The following is a 21109-nucleotide window of genomic DNA, read 5'->3' as shown; positions in this document are numbered from 1 at the left end:
CAGGTGGGGACAATTTAGTAACTTTATTGGAGATTTCCAAGAGAGGGCTGTGAGATTGGTTTTTATTCAAACGGTCACTTCATTTGTACAATTCCAGAGTGAAAGAACAGGATCACATATTTGCGGTGGGCGGATAGAAAGTGACCAAATAGCCTACTAACTTTATGCAAACCAACTTCAAGAGCTGTAGGTAGGCTACTACAGGCCACAGCCCCACTTTGGGGGGAACATTACACRAGCATCACAGAGACAACATTCTGGGACGGATCGTGCTCCACAGTAGATAGTCTGCATGGACTAGAGAGGGTATGGCTGCGCGAGCGAGACTATTTAATCTAGCCACAATTGTATTCCTGTTTTCGAACTACTACTCCGCCTCACAGGCACCAGGCACCAAGAAAGGAAACTCGGAAAAATGCAACAATAAGGTAAAAAAAAGAAATGATCCGAGATTTCTGAAAAAGCTGCAGATTAACGTCGTGTCATGAGTGCACGTCAAGTTTCAAGTCTCGTAGTTTGCTGAGTTCTTCTCATGTTCAGTTTTGACATTTTGTTTAAATCTAGATGTGGAAATTATAGCTATTTATCCCTAAACATTTTGTGCGGAAGTTTTTTTTAATTTTTTTTTTTTTTTTTACAAATGAAGTGAACACTTCAAGAAGTAAAAGTTTTGGTTGAAAGATATGTATATTCTACTTGACCTTTTTTTTCTGTCTTGTTTACAGTGATCTTTTATAATAGACTATCCCAATAAACCCATGAAGGATTTACATACAACCATGTTACCAGTGGTGTGAAAAGTACCCAATTGTCTTACTTGAGTAAAAGTAAAGAACTTGTTTTTAATTTATGGATAGGCAGGGGCAGACAATTTCCGAACGAAGCATTTGTATTTAGTGAGTCCTCCAGGTCAGAGGCGGTAGGGKTGACCAAGGATGTTCTTTTGATAAATGTGTGAATTGGACCATTTTCTTGTCCTGCTAAGCATTCAAAATGTAACGAGTAATTTGTTTGTCAGGGAAACTGAATGGAGTAAAAAGGACATTTATTTTCTTTAGGAAAAGTAGTAAAGTACAGATACTACTTAAGTAGTACTTTAAAGTGTTTTCAAATAAGTACTTTACACCGACAAAAACATGGAAAGGGGAAAAAACGAATCTAGCTAGTAGTGGACAGTTTGTAGCCCAACTACAGTTGGAAATGGCTATTWGTTGTAAAAGGTGAAACTGTTGCAGGTGAGAAGTGGTGTGTCTGTGTCTGATCCATTGTCTCCAAAAAGGTGTTGACCTTAGTACAGTCCCATTTCACTGCCAATTGTCATTATAATGTTGTGACAGTTGACATGGCACAAGGGGTGTCACGGACCTATTCTTTTAAAGGGGGAATGAAGTATAATGATTAGAGAATAATCATTATGCCTAATTCGGTGTAAAAAATTATAATGAAAAAAGTMCCAAGAAACATTCAAAGTTCTTAATTTTCTGGATTGACTGACCTTCATGTCTTAAACCAATGATGCACTGTCGTTTTCTCTTTGCTTATTTGAGCTGTTCTTGCAATAATATGGACTTGGTATTTTACCAAATAGGGCTATCTTCTGTATACCACCCTTGTCACAATACAACTGATTGGCTCAAATGCATTTAGAAGGAAAGAAATTCCACAAATTAAATTTAACAAAAATGTATCATGTTTAAAAATGCTTTTTAGAACTGTCTCACCGACAGCACAAACCTTCATTCTGTAATGTCAGCCAAACTATGAAACATATTCGTTTGCAAGTGATCGACAGTTGAAGAATGTAACTTTTTCATAATGGATATATCTGGGAATTGCATCCTAGGTTTCAGCGGAAGTCTGGAGGAAAAATGCAATCAACACATTTCTATAACAGGTCATGTGTCCCAAATGGCACGCTATTCCCTATAGAGTACACAACTTTTGACACAGAGAAAGTAGTGCACTATAAAGGGAATAAGGTTCCATTTGGGATGCAYCCCCAGGTGAAATCACCCCTGTGGTTTCCTTTTGTGCTTACAACCACGAAGTCCCGCCATACTACCTGGGACAACGAGATAGTTGTTTGAAGAGGGTCCCTGTCTTACCTCTATGGGCCGGTTAAAATGTTTAAATACATAGCAGAGAACTCAACACATACTGTAACGTTTCTCTGAACTAAATTAAATAAGGGAAATGCATTAGTTTATTTTGGAGTGTACACGGTCCACACACAATGTGTATTTTGTTGGCATAAAATAAATGTTCTGATTGTAATTTGGAAGACTGCTGCCCAATTGTTTCAATGGTCTGCTGTACTTCCTATTACTATTATGTCGACAGCCATGTGATCAGAGGCAACAATAACATTGATAGCAGCAATACCACTAATCACAATACSACTCTGTTTTAGGTTCCTTGTTGTGTATAGACTCCAAAAGACAAAACCATAAAACAAGATGTCAATTTGTGTCTGATGTATGAGAGAAGACTGAATTCCTGGAGTGTAACCCTACACTAGTGTGCTTTGCACCCATTGTCAATGTCCCTATGATTCCTAGTCATGTCTTGATTTACAGTGTCAAAGGGATGGAAAGAAAAAGAAAGGACAATGTTTTCCAATGTCTCCAGACGTACACAAACAGTGGCCTGGCCAAGTCTTTTATTGTGGTGGCCTTGGGATCTCTTACCAGCCCTGGCTTGACTGCACATGTGGGACACATGTTTCCTTCACTTTGTCTTTGTTAATCACAAACTCAAAAGAAATAACCCCCTCTTGTTCTCTCTTTTCTTTATGTCTGTAACATCTGGCTGCAGATGAATGATGTCGGGGAGGGAGGTGCATTTGCTTCATAGCGTTGATGGTGTGTGGAGGGAGAGTTTCATGCTGAAATTTGTTCTGTGTTTATTTTTTAAATTCAACCTTTGTTTAACCAGGTAGGCCAGTTGAGAACAAGTTCTCATTTACAACTGCGACCTGGCCAAGATAAAGTAAAGCAGTGCGACACAAACAACAACAGAGTTACACATGGAAACTGTGTGTGCACCATGCTCGCACCTGTGTGTGTGTGTATTGTGTTAACAAGGTTTAGAGTTATTCCTTTCCACCTCCTTGAGAGAGCATTGAAAACCACCCAACCAACTCGTATCCTTGGAGGCAGTTTTGTGTCTGTTCTGTGGGAAAGTTCCTGGTTGGCTAGCTCTGAATCGGGACAGAGCCATCGCCCCGGAGCTTTTCTCAATGAGGAGGCCTGGGCCTTTCAGATGCATGGCTGCCTGCCTTTGACTGGCAGGGAGGGAATCCTGCTGCTAGGGAAGAATGGCTGCTTGGCCCTGGTAAATGGGAGGTATGTTAAAAGTCCAGTGTGTCTGTCCACCCTACCAGGGTGCACTGCATTGTTGATGGTCTGGTCAGAAGCTAGCTTTATGAATGAACCCGTGCAAGAAATGAATAAATAATGAAATGGTCAGAATTAGAAATAAGTTTAGCTTTTGTGTGGAATTGTTTATCGAATTAGATTTTGTACAAACGTGCACAGCCGCGCGCGCACACCCACGCACTTTCAATGACTGGCCGTGTCCGAATACCCATATTAGCGTATTAAATAGTATGCGAAAAAAGGTTTTATAGTATGTGAAATTTGGAAAATAGTACTCCATGCGTCATCTAATGCGCGATTGCATTGAGTCCCGCCATTCGTTCATTGGTACAGCGCCTAAATATATCTGATTATCAGCTGTAGTCAAACACGCAAGTGGGGAAAGACCAGTGACTTCCACTAGATCAAACGCCGAATTAGTATGCAGTTTAAGTATGTAGTACACTAGTATGGGTATTCAGATACAGCGACTGTATGAGTCTGACAGACTGAAGTCATTACCACCAATTATCCAATCTTTCCTCTTTACCTCATCAGTGATCTGCTACCCGGGGCACTTCCTACTTCCTGCCAAAGGCTCAGAGCCCAGAATGAGATTATACAGTGGTCTCTTCAAAAGCTCCAGAGTCAGACATCTCTATGAAGTTGCAATACAAGGTACTCCCCTGTGTTTCAATATGACCCGACTGACCAGTAATTTAATTATGACTACTGTGACACAAAGGCTCAGACCCCCAAAGTGAGATTACACAGTAGTCCCTTCAAATGCTAAAGAAACACAAGGTACACTCCGGTGTTCATTGTTACTCCTCAGTAGTTATTTTATGACTACCACCATACAACGTGGGCAGCCATAGGTTAGGGTGCTCAATATAGTAGTTTGTTACCTTGTGTTGCCGTAGGAAGTGTTACTGCACTTTGTGTTGGTTTGGTGGATCAATATCCACCATTTTAATTATAATTTTTTCATTGAGTTGAAATAAGTAAATATAATTTATGCATTTATTAAAGTGGGGAAGAGACAAATGTGTGTGTGTGTGTATGCACATTAGTTTCTATGTTGCCCTGTTTTAGTAATTTTTTCACGCGCCCCCCTCAGACACAGCTTAATGTGAGCTCTCACATTTTTCAACATGTTTTTTACYAAAGGATAGATTTGMATTGAGAGAAACTTGGATTTTTCGGCAGGTACATATGCAGGATGCTACCCTCTGTCAAAGACGCTTGGACCTTCTTTTTTGATATTTTCAGTGGTATTGTTAACACGCCCCTATAAAGAAAATGAGAATTAAAAACAGGTTCAGCCCCTGGTTTGACCGTGATCTTGCAGTTACTCTACCTCAAGAATTGCATTTGGCGAATGGCTCGGCACACACATACTCAGGCTGACTAGTTCGCGTTCAGGCAAATGAGAAATAAGGGCACTCAGGCTATCCAGAAGGCCAAAGTTACTTTAAGGAGCAGTTCTCTCTCTGGGTCTAACCCCAAGAAGTTCTGGAAAATGGTTAAAGACCTGGAGAATAAACCCTCCTTCTCACAGCTGCCCATGTCCCTTTAATATTGATGTGGTTGTCACTGACAAGAAGCACATGGCTGAGCTCTTTAATCACCACTTCATTAAGTCAGGATTCCTATTTAGCCATGCCTCCTTGCCCGTCCAACATTTCCTCATTTCCCACCCCTTCTAATGCGACTATCCCCGATGCTTCTCCCTCTTTTCCCACTGCCCCGCTACAAAGTCTCTCCTTGCAGGCAGTCACTGAGTCTGAGGTGCTAAAGGAGCTCCTTATACCCCAAAAAACATCTGGGTCAGATGGTTTAGACCCTTCCTTCAGGTTGCTGCCCTTATCATCGCCAAGCCTATCTCCAACCTCTTTAACCTGTCTCTCCTTCCTGGGGGGGGGGGGGTTCCCATTGCTTGGAAGGCAGCCACAGGTCATCCTTTATTTAAAGGGGGAGATCAAGCTGATCCTAACTGTTATAGGCTTATTTCTATTTTGCCCTGTTTATCAAAAGTGTTGGAAAAACTTGTCAATAATGAACTGACTGGCTTTCTAGATGTCTATAGTATTCTCTCTGATATGCAATCTGGTTTCCACTCAGGTTATGGATGTGTCACTGCAACCTTAAATTGTCACCATTGCCCTTGATTCTAAGCAATATTGTGTTGCTATTTTTATTGACTTGGCCAAAGCTTTTGATACGGTAGACCATTCCATTCCTGTGGGCCGGCTAAGGTGTATTGGTGTCTCTGAGGGGTCTTTGGCCTGGTTTGTTAACTACCTCTCTCAAAGAGTGCAGAAAATCTGCTCTGTCAGCCACTGCCTGTCACCAAGGGAGTACCCCAAGGCTCAATCCTAGGCCCCACACTCTTCTCAATTTACATCAACAACATAGATCAGGCAGTAGGAAGCTCTCATCCATTTATATGCAGATAGTCTTATACTCAGCTGGCCCCTCCCTGGATTTTGTGATAAATGCTCTACAACAAAGCTTTCTTAGTGTCCAACAAGCTTTCTCTACCCTTAACCTTGTTCTGAACACCTCCAAAACAAAGGTCATGTGGTTTGGTAAGAAGAATGCCCCTCTTCCCACAGGTGTTATTACTACCTCTGAGGGTTTAGAGCTTGAGGCAGTCACCTCATACAAGTACTTGGGTATATGGCTAGACGGTGCACTGTCTTTCTCAGCACATATCAAAGCTGCAGGCTAAAGTTAAATGTAGACTTTGTTTCCTTGATTGTAATTGCTCCTCTTTCACCCCAGCTGCCAAACGATCCCTGATTCAGATGACCATCCTACCCATGATAGATTACGGAGACATAATTTATAGCTTGGCAGGTAAGGGTGCTCTCGAGCGGCTAGACGTTCTTTACCATTCGGCCATCAGATTTGCCACCAWTGCTTCTTATAGGACACATCACTGCACTCTATTATACTCTGTAAACTGGTCATCTCAGTATACCCGTCGCAAGACCCACTGGTTGATGCTTATTTATAAAACCCTCTTAGGCCTCACTCCCTCCTATCTGATATCTACTGCAGCCCTCATCCTCCACAAACAAAACCTGTTCTGCCAGTCACATTCTGTTAATGGTCCCCAAAGCACACACATCCCTGGGTCGCTCTTTTCAGTTTGCTGCAGCTATGACTGGAACGAGCTGCAACAAAACTGTCCTGTTGTGTTTATCTCAATCTCTTCATTCAAAGACTCAATCATGGACACTCTTACTGACAGTTGTGGCTGCTTTGTGTGATGTATTGTTGTCTCTACCTTTTTGACCTTTGTGCTGTTGACTGTGCCCAATAACGTTTGTACCATGTTTTGTGCTGCTACCATGCCGTGCTGTCATGTGTTGCTGCCTTGCTATGTTGTCTTAGGTTTCTCTTTATGCAGTGTTGTGTGTTTTTGCCCTATATTTATGTTGTATTTATTTTAATCCCAGGCCTCCGTCCCCGCAGGAGGCCTTTTGGTAGGCCGTCACTGTGAATAAGAATTTGTTCTTAATTAACTGACTTGCCTAGTTAAATAAATATGGAGTCAGAGGAGAGGAGCGAGTCGCTTTCTCGTCATTATCCAGAATCCATCATTCTTATAGCATAAACCACAACACTCCAAATCCCACTGTCCCTCACCATGCAGACATTTACTTGCTGTGTGTTTGTGTTGTAACGGTGTGTTTGGTAATGTCATTTTGCAGATTAGCTCGCTCTCAGCTAAACCTGGCTGGCCAGGACTAGAACAGACAGGAAGCCCTTCAGCTCTTTAGTCCCTGGATCAGGCTTTGGATCATCAATCCGCAGTGTCCTGCTTTAGCAAAACACACATTGAGAACCCACGTTGTTTATTTACAAGGCTCTCTTTCAGACCACCATAGGGCTACAGTCTTCAAAAAGCCTGAGTCCAAGACTATATTTTTTTCACAATGTCTTCACATATGATAAGGAAATGTGTTTTATTTTTAATTAAAACAATTCAATTGAATGTTTTACTGGTGTCTAAAGCTTCCCTTTATGGCATTCTCCCTTTAAAAGGTCTGTCTGAACTTGCCACAGCTTCAAACTTGTTATTTGAATGTCAAATCCTAATTGACTAAACACAGCTATTGTGTCAACTTTGAGCAGCTCTGCCCATGTCTGCTGGGTGAAACAGAGGAGTCAGCCTTGCTCTGCCCTTGTTTGCTACATGGACCAGGGGATCAGCCACTCTCTGCCCCTGTCCACTGTGAATACCAGGGGGTAAGCTCTGCCGCTCTGGCCCTGTCTGCTGGGCTGTCTCTGGCCCTGTCTGCATGTCCCAAATGGCACCCTATTTCCTATTTAGTGCACTACGCTCTGGCCCTGTCTGCTAGTCAGGACATGGGGTTAGCGACCATCCTCCACAGGCACGTGTGGTGTGACTGCTAAGGTCAACTGTGCAGAAGCTCCCTAAATCCATTTAACATGGAGGGGAGAGAAGAGACTGTGTGTGGTTTCAAAGCTGGAAAAGCCATCAGCTTAGCAGAGAAGCCTGACAAAGTCGAGCTTTCATGGAAGGATAGGGCCGTGTCTGGTAAAGGCATGAGTGTTAAAACGCATGTGTTCACTTGCACTTGGCATCCTTCCTCCTGAGGGTAGTTGGGGCATTCTTCACTGCCACAGAGATTTGTCTCTCGCGGATACCAAGGAGGCCCACATATTTGTGTGTGTGTGATCATTCCTCCTTGTCTAAACACCTGTTTTTGCCTTTGTGTGAGAAACTTGGCCCCACCGCAGGTTAAAAACAGGCCCTCTGTTTACAAAAATTATCCAGTGGGTTCTTGCTCAGTAATGTCATAGCATATGGTAATGTTTCACACCGAGGGTCAGGCATGCAGGCTGGAAACAAAAGGGCTTGTGTTCCAAAATGCATCCAATTCCCTATATTTAGTGCACTACTTTTATCAGGGCATATACGCTTCTAGTCAAAAGTAGTGCACTTTGTAGGGACACTGGCGTACCGGACAACGCCGCAGCCATTCATAAACCTTTTTAATTTCCGCATGTACTAGGAAGCTAAYTATTTGTTTCTTGGGCTTCAAGAATGTAACTGATCAAAGTGCCTCAGACCTTGAAAAATGTATAATTTAACTGATTTGAATGTAAGGGGATATCGGTAAACAAATTCCTTGGTCAAGGCTARGACGACGCCAGCGCAATAAGTGGCGCTCACTCATGTTCAAAAGCGCAGACCGAGAGGCTGACGCTTCTTAGGTAGACKTTTTTTAGTTTAGAAAGCGATCTCCTCGCAGAAGTGACAGTTACAAGGATGGTTAAAAACAGCTTGTTTGCCATAGCAACGTCGGAGAATATGGGAAGAAGGGAGTGGTGTATGCAGAACTGCTGTGTTTGACGCATCTGTAATTGAGCCTCACATTTGAGTGCAACTCGAGGTAAGCAACCTGTATTCGAAATAATTCTGTGATTTTTATAGTTGATCAGAAGCAAATTATAGTTTCATGCATGTTTCAATAGCGTACACAGTTCTTAATGATCGCTACCTGACCTTAGCTAGTTTACGTTAACTTGCCAACTTAGCTTCTAACATTACCACCCGCTTTCCTCAGAACTTTGTTGCCCCCGCTTACTTCACTTCTGTGTAATAACCCACGGAACACTTATAAGCAAGGGAGTACATTTATAAGCTTGGTTTCTATATTACCTAGCACATGTAGGCAGCTGCACAAAAATGGTGTAGGTTGGGGGTGTGACGTTCCAATACTCTAACAATGAATAACGTTGTTTCTCATATCAAAATGAATGACTGAGCACAGAATGCATCCCTATGCGTCCTACAAATAGAATATCAGAGTAAAGAGCGTGATGTCATATCAGAATGAGTGCTTCAACCACCGCCATAGAGGAGCACAGTGACTGTAATACGTGCACCTTTTACATAACTGAAAACCGCACGTTTCTAACCCAAACTATTCAAACGTTACGCTCCATATTACCGGAGCTACCTTCCCCCTTACCGCAAATTGGCGCAGATTTTAAATTTGATAACCATGTCACCGGCCGTTTCAAACTACTCGCGGGCCGTGAGTTTTTAGTTGATCAAAAACTACCTTGTTTAGTCATGTTACCTGGCTAGCTAGCTAACATGGTACCGTGGCTATGCACACATTTGGATGGTACAGAATAGCCTACTCAATGAGCTGCTTCAAAGTTAGGATGCATATGCCTAATGTATTCTAAGCTAAATCTGAATAAAAAAATTCTCTTATGGTGTGAAATTCTGTTGGATGCCTAACTTTTTGGAGCTGTGTGTGTGTTTGCAGTTTTTTTGGGGGGGGGTTTCTTGCGAAAAATGTATCAACTTTTTTTTGACCCTCAAGTTTGCATCCCTGTAGGGAATAGCTCGTAAAAAAAAATCTGTCCTCGGTTGCAACACCCACTACTGAGTTCCAAACTGCCTCAGGAAACAACTTCAGCACAAGAACTGTTTGTGGGGAGCTTCATGAAATGGGTTTTGATGGCCGAGCAGCCGCACACAAGCCTAAGATCATAATGCGCAATGCTAAGCGTCCGCTGGAGGGGTGTAAAGCTCGCTGCCATTGGACACTGGAGTAGTGGAAATGCGTTCTCTGGAGTAATGAATCACGCTTCACCATCTGGCAGTCCAACAGACAAATCTGGGTTTGGCGGATGCCAAGAAAACGCTACCTGCCCGACTGCGTAGTGTCAAGTTTGGTGGAGGAGGAATAATGGTCTGGGGCTGTTTTTCATGGTTCGGGTTAGGCCCCTTAGTTCCAGTGAAGGGAAATCTTTAACGCTACAGCATACAATTACATTCTAGATGATTCTGTGCTTCCAACTTTGTAGCAACAGTTTGGGGAATGCCCTTTCCTGTTTCAGCAAGACAATACCCCTGTGCACAAAGCGAGGTCCATACAGAAATGGTTTGTCTATCAGTGTGGKAGAACTTGACTGGCCTGCACAGAGTCCTGACCTCAACCACATCGAAAACCTTTGGGATGAATTGGAACGCGGTCTGAGAGCCAGGCCTAATCGCCCAACATCAGTGCCTAACCTCACTAATGAATGGAAGGACATCCCAGCAATGTTCTAACATCTAGTGGAAAGCCTTTGCAGAAGGCTGTTTATAGCAGCAAAGGGGGGACCAACTCCATATTAATGCCCATGATTTTGGAATGAGATGTTTGACGAACAACTAAATGACCATGCATTTTTCTTCTATTGGAATATTAATGCTAGGTTCCAACGGAGAACAGACACTGCCACATCCATTAAAGATATTACAACAACAAACACTTTTTTATAATATTTTCCCCCCTTGGACATCAATATGTATTGCAAAAAAACATTAACATAGGTGCGGGGCAAACAGTGGTGCCGTTTCCCCCAAATCCAGAGAGAATTCAGTCTGGATTTCATGTGATGCATGCCTATTCATGTTCTTACCAGTCGAGGCTGCATTGGGGAGGATGGCTCATAATATTAACGGAGCAAATGGAATGGCTTCAAACACATGGAAACCATGTATTTTGACGTATTTGATACCATTCCAGCCGTTTCCACGAGCCCGTCCTCCCCAATTTAAGGTGCCACCAACCTTATGTGGTTCTTACATCGTTGTGTGGATGAAATACCAAGTGGAGAATGATTTATCTCTGCATATGAATGTTACGGTTTAAGACGTCTATTAAATTCTCATTAATGCTAGTCTGTCAGTGTGAAGAACGTATTGGGTTTTGACACGGGTCTACGGAGCGGTTTCTTGAACCAGACCCCTAGAGAGATGGAACTGGGCCTGTAGTGAAGCATATACCACCCCTGGAGCATACATCCATTCATGCACGTATATGCACACACACACAGCCGTGAGAGAAGGGAAAAGGAGGGGAGTAAAGAACGAGTGATTAATTAGCGTTAATAGAGCTTGATAAAGGACACAGGCAATTGTCCCAGGAAAAAAGGTTGGGAATGTGAAATGGGAGCCATATGTTGGGGTAATGAGAACCACATGGTGGATAGGTACTGCAGGGAGGGAGAACTCTGATTAGTCCAGCCCTGCCCTGTTGGAGGATGGCCTGGGATGGGACTGGAGTTAGGGGAAGAACCACAGCGAACCATAGACCTCAAGCGTTGGGGTAGGGCTGAAATAAAACTGTATAGCCAGGGGAGGGTTAGGGGAAGGACTGAAACCAGCATGGACATCTATTGCAGGGGCTGGGATAAGGATTTAATCTTTTATTTGTTTATTTAACTAGGCAAGTCAGTTAACATATTTCTTATTTACAATGACGGCCTACCAAAAGGCCTCCTGCGGGGACGGCGGCCGGGATTAAAAATAAAATAAATATAGGACAAAACACACATCAACATTTGTAGAGCGGGGTGAAATAATTTTTATTAGGAATGGCTTTCAGGACCATAAGTTTCTACAATTTGGATCTGTCGTCAAGACAACAGAATCACATCTGCTACAGTGAAGCTCTGATTAACTGTCTATAAGAAGGACCCTTCAGGCCAACCATCTCTCAGGCATAATCTACTATGATTATTTATACTGCTTCACGGATAAATAAACACTGTTGAACCTTCCATTATTTAATCAAATAATCCAAGTGTGAAAGTAAGTGGATGTGGCTGCTGCATGTGTTCGCCGTTGTTGTTTTGCTGTTCCTGCTGATTTGTTGGACAAACAGAGGCGTGGTCTAGCATTTTGGGTTTGTTCGTTTTTCTCTGATCAGTCCTGTTCAGCCTCGGACTTAGTCCCTCTGTGAGCTAGCTAGCTAAGAACGTCATTATCTGAGGAGACCAATCGGGGCCTGGTTTCCCAAAAGTGTCTTAAGGCTACGCTCGTTAGAAACTTCGTAGAAGCATCTTTAGATTCTGAGTCGTTTCCCAAAACCATTGTTACTAAAGTTGATCTTGAAAACAATCGTTATTTAACGACTGCCTCAGACCAGTGGCGGAAAAAGTACCCAATTGACCCTTCGCTAAACTCCGCCATCGAACAGTGATTGTCCAATCAGAGATTAGCAACCGTAACCAGTCACTTGGACCTCAGACACCTTTTTGCAAAAAATCTTCATGGCGTCTATGGGCTGCAGGCAGAAATCTTTTCTCTGCTACAAGTGAACAGAAAATTGTGAAACGGTGTGCCTGGGGCACATGTAAAAGGCTGGTTTACAGTTTGTCTATCAACATGTCTGTAGACAATTGTTCATGATGTTGCTATGGCAATCTACTGTCGTCCGACATCACTTGTCATTGTAGTTTAAAAAAAGTGTAAATACAAAATATCTCCACAATGTGACTAAATACAAAACGTCAACCTCTGCATGACATCAGCAGCCCGGGAACTCCAGATAGCATACTTTCTATTTTAACACCAGTAAACTACGCCGTTTTTAAAAATGAATTCTGTAAATGTCAACCTAACAAGCCAGGCAACTAAAAGCAATTTTCTAAATGTTTTGGTTCGTTCCTAGCTAGCTGGATAGCCAGTTCAAATAAGGACAAGAGTATAGCTGACAACATCTTCAGCGCCTTTAAAAAAAAAAAAGAATCATTATTACATGAAAATACACCCACAACATTATTTACAAGGTAATGGAGAGCTTACAGAAAATAGCTCCACAATGTGAGCTATTTGAGTAGGTCATTCTATCRGAGAATTTTTAGAACTCCTGCATCTTGTCACATTTGGTCTGGTTGCCGTGGCAGTCCGGTAACCATGACAACAGACCTTGACAGTCGCAGAGACGAGACTTAGTGGCAATATGTAACTTTTTGGGCGACCTGACCAAATTCACATAGACATGTGAGTTGTAGCTCTATCATTTTACTTGAAAGCAAGTCTGTGTGCTATTTCTATTCATCCCATTCCTAAGTTTGTTTTGTGTTTTTTTGTTGTTGATTTTGTACACCAGCTGAAACAACAATATTTTTGTTTATGGAAAATATACTGAACAAAAATATAAAAGCAACATGCAACAATTTCATATAAGGAAATCAGTCAATTGAAATGTATAAAACAAATAAATATAAAACAACTCTGGTGTACATTCCTGCAGTCAGCATGCCAATTGCACGCTTCCTTAACTTGAGACATCTGTGGCATTGTATTGTGATATAACTGCACATTTTAAAGTTTCCTTTTATTGTCCCCAGCAGAAGGTGCACCTGTGTAATAATTGTGCCGTTTAATCAGCTTCTAGATATGCCAAACCTGTCAGGTGGATGGAGTATCTTGGCAAAGGAGAAGTGCTCACTAACAGGGATGTAAACACATTTCTGCACAACATTMTGAGAGAAATAAGCTTTTTGTGCATATGAAACATTTCTGGAATTTATTTCAGCTCATGAAACATAATTTTTTTGCGTTTATACATCACTTTTTTTGCGTTTTATATTTTTGTTCAGTGTAGATTGCACAGAGTTTTAAGATGGAGTAACCAAGCTCACTGCTGCTGCAAAATCAAACTTATTACAACTACAAGTCTACCAACACACTGAAGCCTCTGATAATGTGATGCGCATGACTCGGTTACATTTGCATCCACCAGGATCCGTTTCTGACAGAGAAATATTMAATCAGAGTTACTGCAAAGTCAGCTTCAATGTGGCTACCTTAAGAGAGGTGATGGGCTCACGGCAGACAAGGGGTTTTTCTCATTGAGGAAGGTGAGGAGGAAATTGGCCTGAGATTGAACATTCCTTCCTTTGCAAAGTCCAACCTACAAATGCCAGAACCAGATGTCAAGATGACAGAGAGCAAAGCATAGGGTGCACGTGGAAAGGACAATAGCCAAAATTTAAGATAATTTTATTTTTTATATGTAGTATATGGTAAAATCCCTAATTACAGATTTGAAACAAAAACCAGATGTGGTTAATACGCTGTCCAACTTCCAGCCACACATTCTTAAGAAGTAGGCTAGTCCTTATACACCCATGCAGACAGACATCTGTATAGGTATTCTTCCTAACATACAGTTGAAGTCGGCAGTTTACATACACCTTAGCCAAATACATTTCAACTCAGTTTTTCACAATTTCTGACATTTTAAGTCTAGTAAAAATTCCCTGTCTTAGGTCAGTTAGGATCACCACTTTATTTTTGGAATGTGAAATGCCAGAATAATAGTAGAGATTTATTTCAGCTTTTATTTCTTTCATCATGTTCCCACTGGGTCAGAAGTTTACATACACTCAATGAGTATTTGGTAGCATTGCCTTTAAATTGTTTAACTTGGGTCAAATGTTTCGGGTAGCCTTCCACAAGCTTCCCACAATAAATTGGGTGAATTTCGGCCTCCTTGCTCGCACACACTTTCAGTGCTGCCCACAAATTTTCTATAGGGTTGAGGTCAGGGCTTTGTTGTCCTTAAACATTTTGCCACAACTTTGGAAGTATGCTTGGGGTCATTGTCCATTTGGAAAACCCATTTGTGACAAAGCTTTAACTTTCTGACTGATGTTTTGAGATGTTGCTTCAATATATCTACATAATTTTCCTCCCTCATAATGTCATCTATTATGTGAAGTGCACTAGTCCCTCCTGCAGAAAAGCACCCCCACAACATGATGAGTACCCTCGTGCTTTACGGTTGGGATGGTGTTCTTCGACTTGCAAGCCTCCCCCTTTTTCCTCCAAACATAATGATGGTCATTTTGGCCAAAAAGTACAATCTTTGTCCCCATGTGCAGTTGCAAACCGTAGTCTGGCTTTTTTTATGACGGTTTTGGAGCAGTGGCTTCTTCCTTACTGAGCGGCCATTCAGGTTATGTCGATATAGACCTTGTTTTACTGTGGATATAGATACTTTTGTACCTGTTTCCTCTTCACAAGGTCCTTTGCTGTTGTCCTGGGATTGATTTACACTTTTTGCACCAAAGTACGTTCATCTCTAGGAGACAGAACGCGCCTCCTTCCTGAGCGGGATGATGGCTGCGTTGTCCCATGGTGTTCATACTTGCGTACTATTGTTTGTACAGATTAACGTGGTACCTTCATGCGTTTGGAAATTGCTCCCAAGGATGAACCAGACTTGTGGTCTACAATTTTTTTTCGGAGGTCTTTGGATTTCTTTTGATTTTCCCATGATGTCAAGCAAAGAGGCACTGAGTTTGAAAGTAGGCCTTGAAATACATCCACAGATATACCTCCAATATGCTAATGGACATCGTTTGAGTCAGTCAGAACCTACAAAAGCCATGACAATTTTCTGGAATTTTCCAAGCTGTTTAAAAGGCACAGTCAACTTTGTGTACGTAAACTTCTGACCCACTGGAATTGTGATACAGTGAATTAATCTGTCTAAACAATTGTTGGAAAAATTACTTGTCATGCACAAAGTAGATGTCCTATCTGACTTGCCAAAACTATAGTTTGTTAAGACATTTGTGGAGTGGTTGAAAAAGAAGTTTTAATAACTCCAACCTAAGTGTATGTAAACTTCTTCATACAGGAGGGGAATGGGGATGCACCCTTGTGGGGCTTCCCCGTGTTGGTAATCCGCCGTCAGGTAATATTGCCTATCTTCACCACCTGTGGTCTAGGACCTAGTTGCATAGGAAGGAGTTCAGACACAGGGCCATGAGTTTATAGGGCACTATGGTATTGAAGGCTGAGCTGTAGTCAATGAACAGCATCCTCACATATGCATTCCTTTTGTCTGGGTGGGTAAGAGCATTGTGCAGTGTAATGGCGGTTGTGTCGTCCATAGATCTTTCAGGGCTGTAGGCGAATTGGAGCGGATTGAGTGTGTCGGGGAGCGAGGAGGTGATATGGTCTTTGACTAGCCTCTTGAAGCACTTCTTGACGACGGAATTTAGTACTACTGCTTGGTAGTCACCTTGTTCAGTTACTTTCCCTTTCTTGGCACAGGGATGATCGTGGACATCTTGAAGCAGGTGGGTATAGCGGCCTGAGCTAGAGAGATTGAGATTGAATAATGTCTGAACACACCAGCCAGCTGGTCTGCACATGCTCTGAGGGCACGGCTAGGGATGCAGTTTGGGCCGGCAGCCTTGCGAGGGTTAGCACGTTTTAATGACTTGCATACATCCTCAGTGTGTACCTGAACTGTAGTTTGCACGTTTTGTTATTACTTTGCAGCATTTTGTATCACATTGGCCAGCAAGCAGATTCCCTTTTGACAGCTAGGTGTATTACTGTAGAGAATCCTTGCCTGTTTTGAAGACCAGCATTGCTTATGGTTACACCACTATGGTGATGTGTTAGAACTATAGCTCGCTCGCCAGCCAAACTTGTGTAGTTAGCGAGCAACTGCTACTTGCTAGCTAGGTAAACTCTTGCTGTAGCACCATCATGCACACGTCTCCTGACACAAGGRATCCCAGCTGTTTACATTTCAGCTATACACTTCCACTCATCAGAATAATATACTGTAGCTCTTTTGTTACTCACCGTTTCACCAGCCCATCCAACAGTCGAAGTGCATTGCAGACCGCAGTAAGCCAAGGTAGCAACAGGAAATGAGGAGCCCACACGGGTCGTATTTACTTACCAAAGTCATAAACCCCACCTATTTCTACAACTTATTTTCTTAAAATCTGATTTTAAACCTAACCATAAACTTAACCACACTGCTAACCTTAAATAAATCAAGACCAAAAAGCATTTTTTTTTTTTTCATTAATTTGTACTATATAGCCAATTTGACTGTTGCTGTGGTAACTAGTGACAATACCCACACGTGTTAGCTCTAACATGTTTGTACGTAGGTGGTTCCAAATGAACTAAAGCCAGTCCTATAACTAACACGTAAGTCAGAAAACACTTACACGTCATTGACACGTATTTCCGCAAAGTTCCTACTTCAGATTTCCGACTTCAAGCCTAAGTATATCATACTTTTACTAAAAGGTTGAAACATGGTGAAACTGCCACGTCCATTTGCGGTATTACATCAACATAGGTACTGCAAACAGCGAGCANCCCCCCCCCCCCTTGGACAGCATTGCATACGTGATAGAAGAGCACAATGTCATACTGCTCGAAGTTCGTAAACTCTGCACCAAAAACAATAATGGTGGTGGGGCCAGTGGCGCTGTTTCCCACCTACTTTAGATGGGTTTAATTTTCTCTTGTATTTCTTATGTGTTGTCCATTTTTTTCTTTCTGATTAACAGTCAGATTGCTCACACAAGCAAGGTCTGCCTGTCCCTTTTCAAAAGTGGGGTGATTTGTAGTTTTAGGATAAGGGGGTTAGCTGAACCTTACAACACACAACCAACAAATGTTACTGATTTTAATTAAGAGTAAGTCTTTCTTTCCTTCCCTCCAGGCAGTAAGATTAGTTGCCCCCCCTCCCCTTTTCCTACCTACCTCTTCTTTCTGCCCTCTCCATTTCCCCTCCTCCCCTTTCCCTACTCCACAGTGGTGTAAAGTACTTTAGTATTTAACTTTTTTTTTGTATCTGTACTTAACTATTTATATTGTCCAACTGTTCCTTTTACTCCACTACATTCCTAAAGAAAATAATGTACTTTTTACTACATTTTCCCTGACACCCAAAAGTACTCTTTACATTTTACATGATGAATGTTCAGCAGGACAGGAACATTTTCTCATTTACACACTTAACAAGAGAATATCCCTACTTCATCCCTACTTGATCTGGCGGACTCAATAAACACAATCTTAATTTGTAAATTAAGTTTAAGTGTTGGAATGTGCCTCTGGCTGTCCGTAAGAAAATGGTGCCGTCTGTTTTGCTTAATATAAGGAATTTGAAATGATTCACTGTTGATTTAAGTTTATTTGAGCAATTACATTTACTTTTGATATTTAAAACAAAATACTTTTAGACTTACTCAAGTTGTATTTTACTGGGTGACTTTTACTTAAGTCATTTTCTAATAAGGTATTTTTTACTTTTACTCTATGACAATTGTGTAGTTTTTCCACCACTGCTCCTCCCCCTCCATCTCGCCCTCCCTCCTTCCAAGGGTGAAGCTGTAATTTTAAGTGTAATTAATCAGTGTTTGGGATTTCTCTTAACGAGGCGTGCATTCTATTTACCAAATGAGAGATGATGGTGTACATGTTTCTTCAAAAAAGTTTTTTTTTTAAAGTCTCTGATGTTCAAGAGAATAAATGGATGGGGGCAGAGCATAGGCAGGGGATCAAAGAAATAGTTTCCTTTTTTACAGATTTCTCAGTTTGTGTGGAGTTGTCTCCATATGTTCAGCTGCTAATGGGTGATTTTGAAAGGGAACCATCTCCACCTGTAATAATGCTGGATCTGCTCAGTTCTGCTGTGTTCTCTTCAATGAATTACACGTGTTGTGAGGTTGTATTACGCCAGAAAGAAAAACAAGATGTCTTTAATCCTCTTGGATCTTCTGAACACTTTGCGCAACTGTGACCAATTTGATATGATAATATTCTATCTTTTTGCTATTAACTACATTATAATTTTGACCAACTAAACATCTGTCCTTGTGAGTGGATTTAGCATAGAGGCCTGTGTTTAACGATATCCTAACAGGGTGAGAGACGCACATGTTTCCTTAACCAAACAAGCATCTTGAAGGGTTTTGCTGGGCTCGGGGCAGAAGGCTGGCGTGCGTGCGTGAGAAGCGGCTGTCTCTCAGATGATATAATTATTGTTCTTCTGGAGAGAGGAGCAGGAAGGAACACCTGGTTTTGATTGGTCTTGTTCCGGCAGCTAGAGAGGAGGACGCCCATAGCAGACCTGGGTTCAAATTGTATTTGAAATCATTCCAAATACTTTAGCTGTGCTTGATTTGAGAACTGGAGGCAGGCTAATTACAAACGTGAAAATATTTGAACTATTTCAAACAGTATTTGAACCCACGTCTGGCCCATAGATAGCAGCCCTCGCCTACTGTCTACCTGCTGCTGCAGAGCTGTATTCAGACAAGTCCCCACTGAGATTTTGCGCACTCCTTATCATACCCTGTCCTGGCTACAAAGCTACTGCTGCCCAAATGTTGTCTGTATAGTGGTGCAGGTTGGGTGTAGCATAAGTGCCTTTTATTCCTATTGTATACAACCACAACAACTTCCTGGTTTGTCTCTTTTGATATTGGAACTCATTCCGTAGTAGTTAGGATTCCTCGAAAGCACTTTGACAACCTGTTGAAAAAGCACTATATGAATCAAGATCTATATTTTAAATTATATTGAGTTTAGTTGGGATTGTGGGCCTGCATTACCAGTTGATCCACAACTAATTAAACCCCTTTCCTCCCCTCCCAGCTCCAGAGAGTATGGTATGTTATTAGTCCGGTCCGGCCCAGCTCCCCTGTGTCCTCTACAGCCCTATAATATTCAGGGAGCAGTGTGACCGGGGCCTGACCCTCCCATCTACCTCACGCTCAGCCAACAACATGGGACCCCGCTGGTCTGCCACATGGGATACAGCCAGTTAATTGCACCACACCACCACCCCACCCCCTCTCACACTGAGCTGTTCATTTGAAGTTTTAAGATGCCAGTTGACTCTTGAGGCCATTTGACACACAGGGGGAGAGAAGGAGAGGAGAGGGAACATCAGAAGGAAGTAAGTGCTGGAGTTTCCCCTCCCTCTCTCAATTCAAGGGCTTTATTGGCATGGGGAACATATGTTTACATTGCCAAAGCAAGTGAAGTAAATAATATGCAAAAGTGAAATAAACAATACAAATTAACAGTGAACATTACACTCACAAAGTTCCAAAAGAATAAAGACATTTCAAATGTCATGTCTATATACAGTGTTGTAATGATGTGTATATACAAGTACAAAAGGGAAAATAAATAAACGTAAATATGGGTTGAATTTAAAATGGTGTTTGTTCTTCACTGGTTGCCCTTTTTTCTTGTGGTAACYGGTCACAAATCTTGCTGCTGTGATGGCACACTGGTATTTCACCCAGTAGATATTGGTTTATAAAAAATTGGGTTTGTTTTTGATTTCTTCAACTGTGTAATCTGAGAGAAATATATGTCTAATATGGTCATACATTTGGCAGGAGGTTGGGGAGTGCGTATCTCCCCCTATCCCCCCCGGCAGGGAGGACCAAACCAACATCTTCTAGTAGCTGAACATAGGCCTGTATATGGGGGCTGTAAATGGCCATTGTGTAGAGAGGAGGGAGGGTGTCGTAGAGAGTGCGGCATTGTCGACCCCCCCCCCCCCCCCCCCCACCACCACCACACACCCCTCGGCCTGTATGAGGTGTGATGCTGTGGTCATGGGGTTGTTAGCCTGCTGATTGGATACAAGTGAGGCGGGTGGCAAGGGTTTGTTGCAGGCAACTTTGTGTTTGTTACTGTGTGTGTGTGTTGCTGCGTCTGTTTGTGTGAGAGTGTGACCTCCTGCTGAGAGCAGGGTGTTAAACCCCAGGACGGCAGGCCCAGGAGCCCATAAGTAAAACCCCAAGGCACCACTTCATTCCCCTGCTAAATGAGAAATTAGGGAGCTACCGCCTTCCTCTTTGTGGCAGTAAACATTTTGTTAGTTAGTAGTTAGCCTTGTAGCTACCTCCGAAAATGTGCCTTTTTAAAACTTTGAAAAGGCTGTGAGCAACGTTCATTTGACTCACAATAAAATGTCAGGTCTTTGCTCTGAAGATTGAAATCAGGAGTAAAGCCCAAGTCTCACACATACGCTGTCAACTGAGTAAAAATTTGCACGCGAGAGTAGAGAACGTCAATTCACGTACACTGCGTATGCCAATGTAATTCTCACCAGCACCCATAATAA

General features: G+C 42.2%; 1 protein-coding gene across 2 annotated transcripts in view; it reads left to right on the top strand.

Moving 5' to 3' along the window:
* Window position 1: 1 nt before the first annotated feature.
* The window catches only part of il17rd (interleukin 17 receptor D), a 45030-nt gene continuing 23922 nt past the window's right edge, over window positions 2-21109 (top strand). For both annotated transcript variants that reach the window (XM_023995901.2, XM_023995900.2), the window contains exon 1: window positions 2-428. In XM_023995901.2, coding sequence (XP_023851669.1) covers window positions 309-428 — 120 coding nt within the window. In that variant the 5' untranslated portion in view covers window positions 2-308. The remainder of the gene's footprint in view (window positions 429-21109) is intronic.

The sequence above is a fragment of the Salvelinus sp. IW2-2015 genome, linkage group LG11, assembly GCF_002910315.2.
Source record: "Salvelinus sp. IW2-2015 linkage group LG11, ASM291031v2, whole genome shotgun sequence".
In the NCBI taxonomy this organism is placed as follows: Eukaryota; Metazoa; Chordata; class Actinopteri; order Salmoniformes; family Salmonidae; genus Salvelinus; species Salvelinus sp. IW2-2015.
The sequence above is the reverse complement of the archived record's forward strand: the minus strand, read 5'-3'. Positions and strand labels throughout refer to the sequence as shown.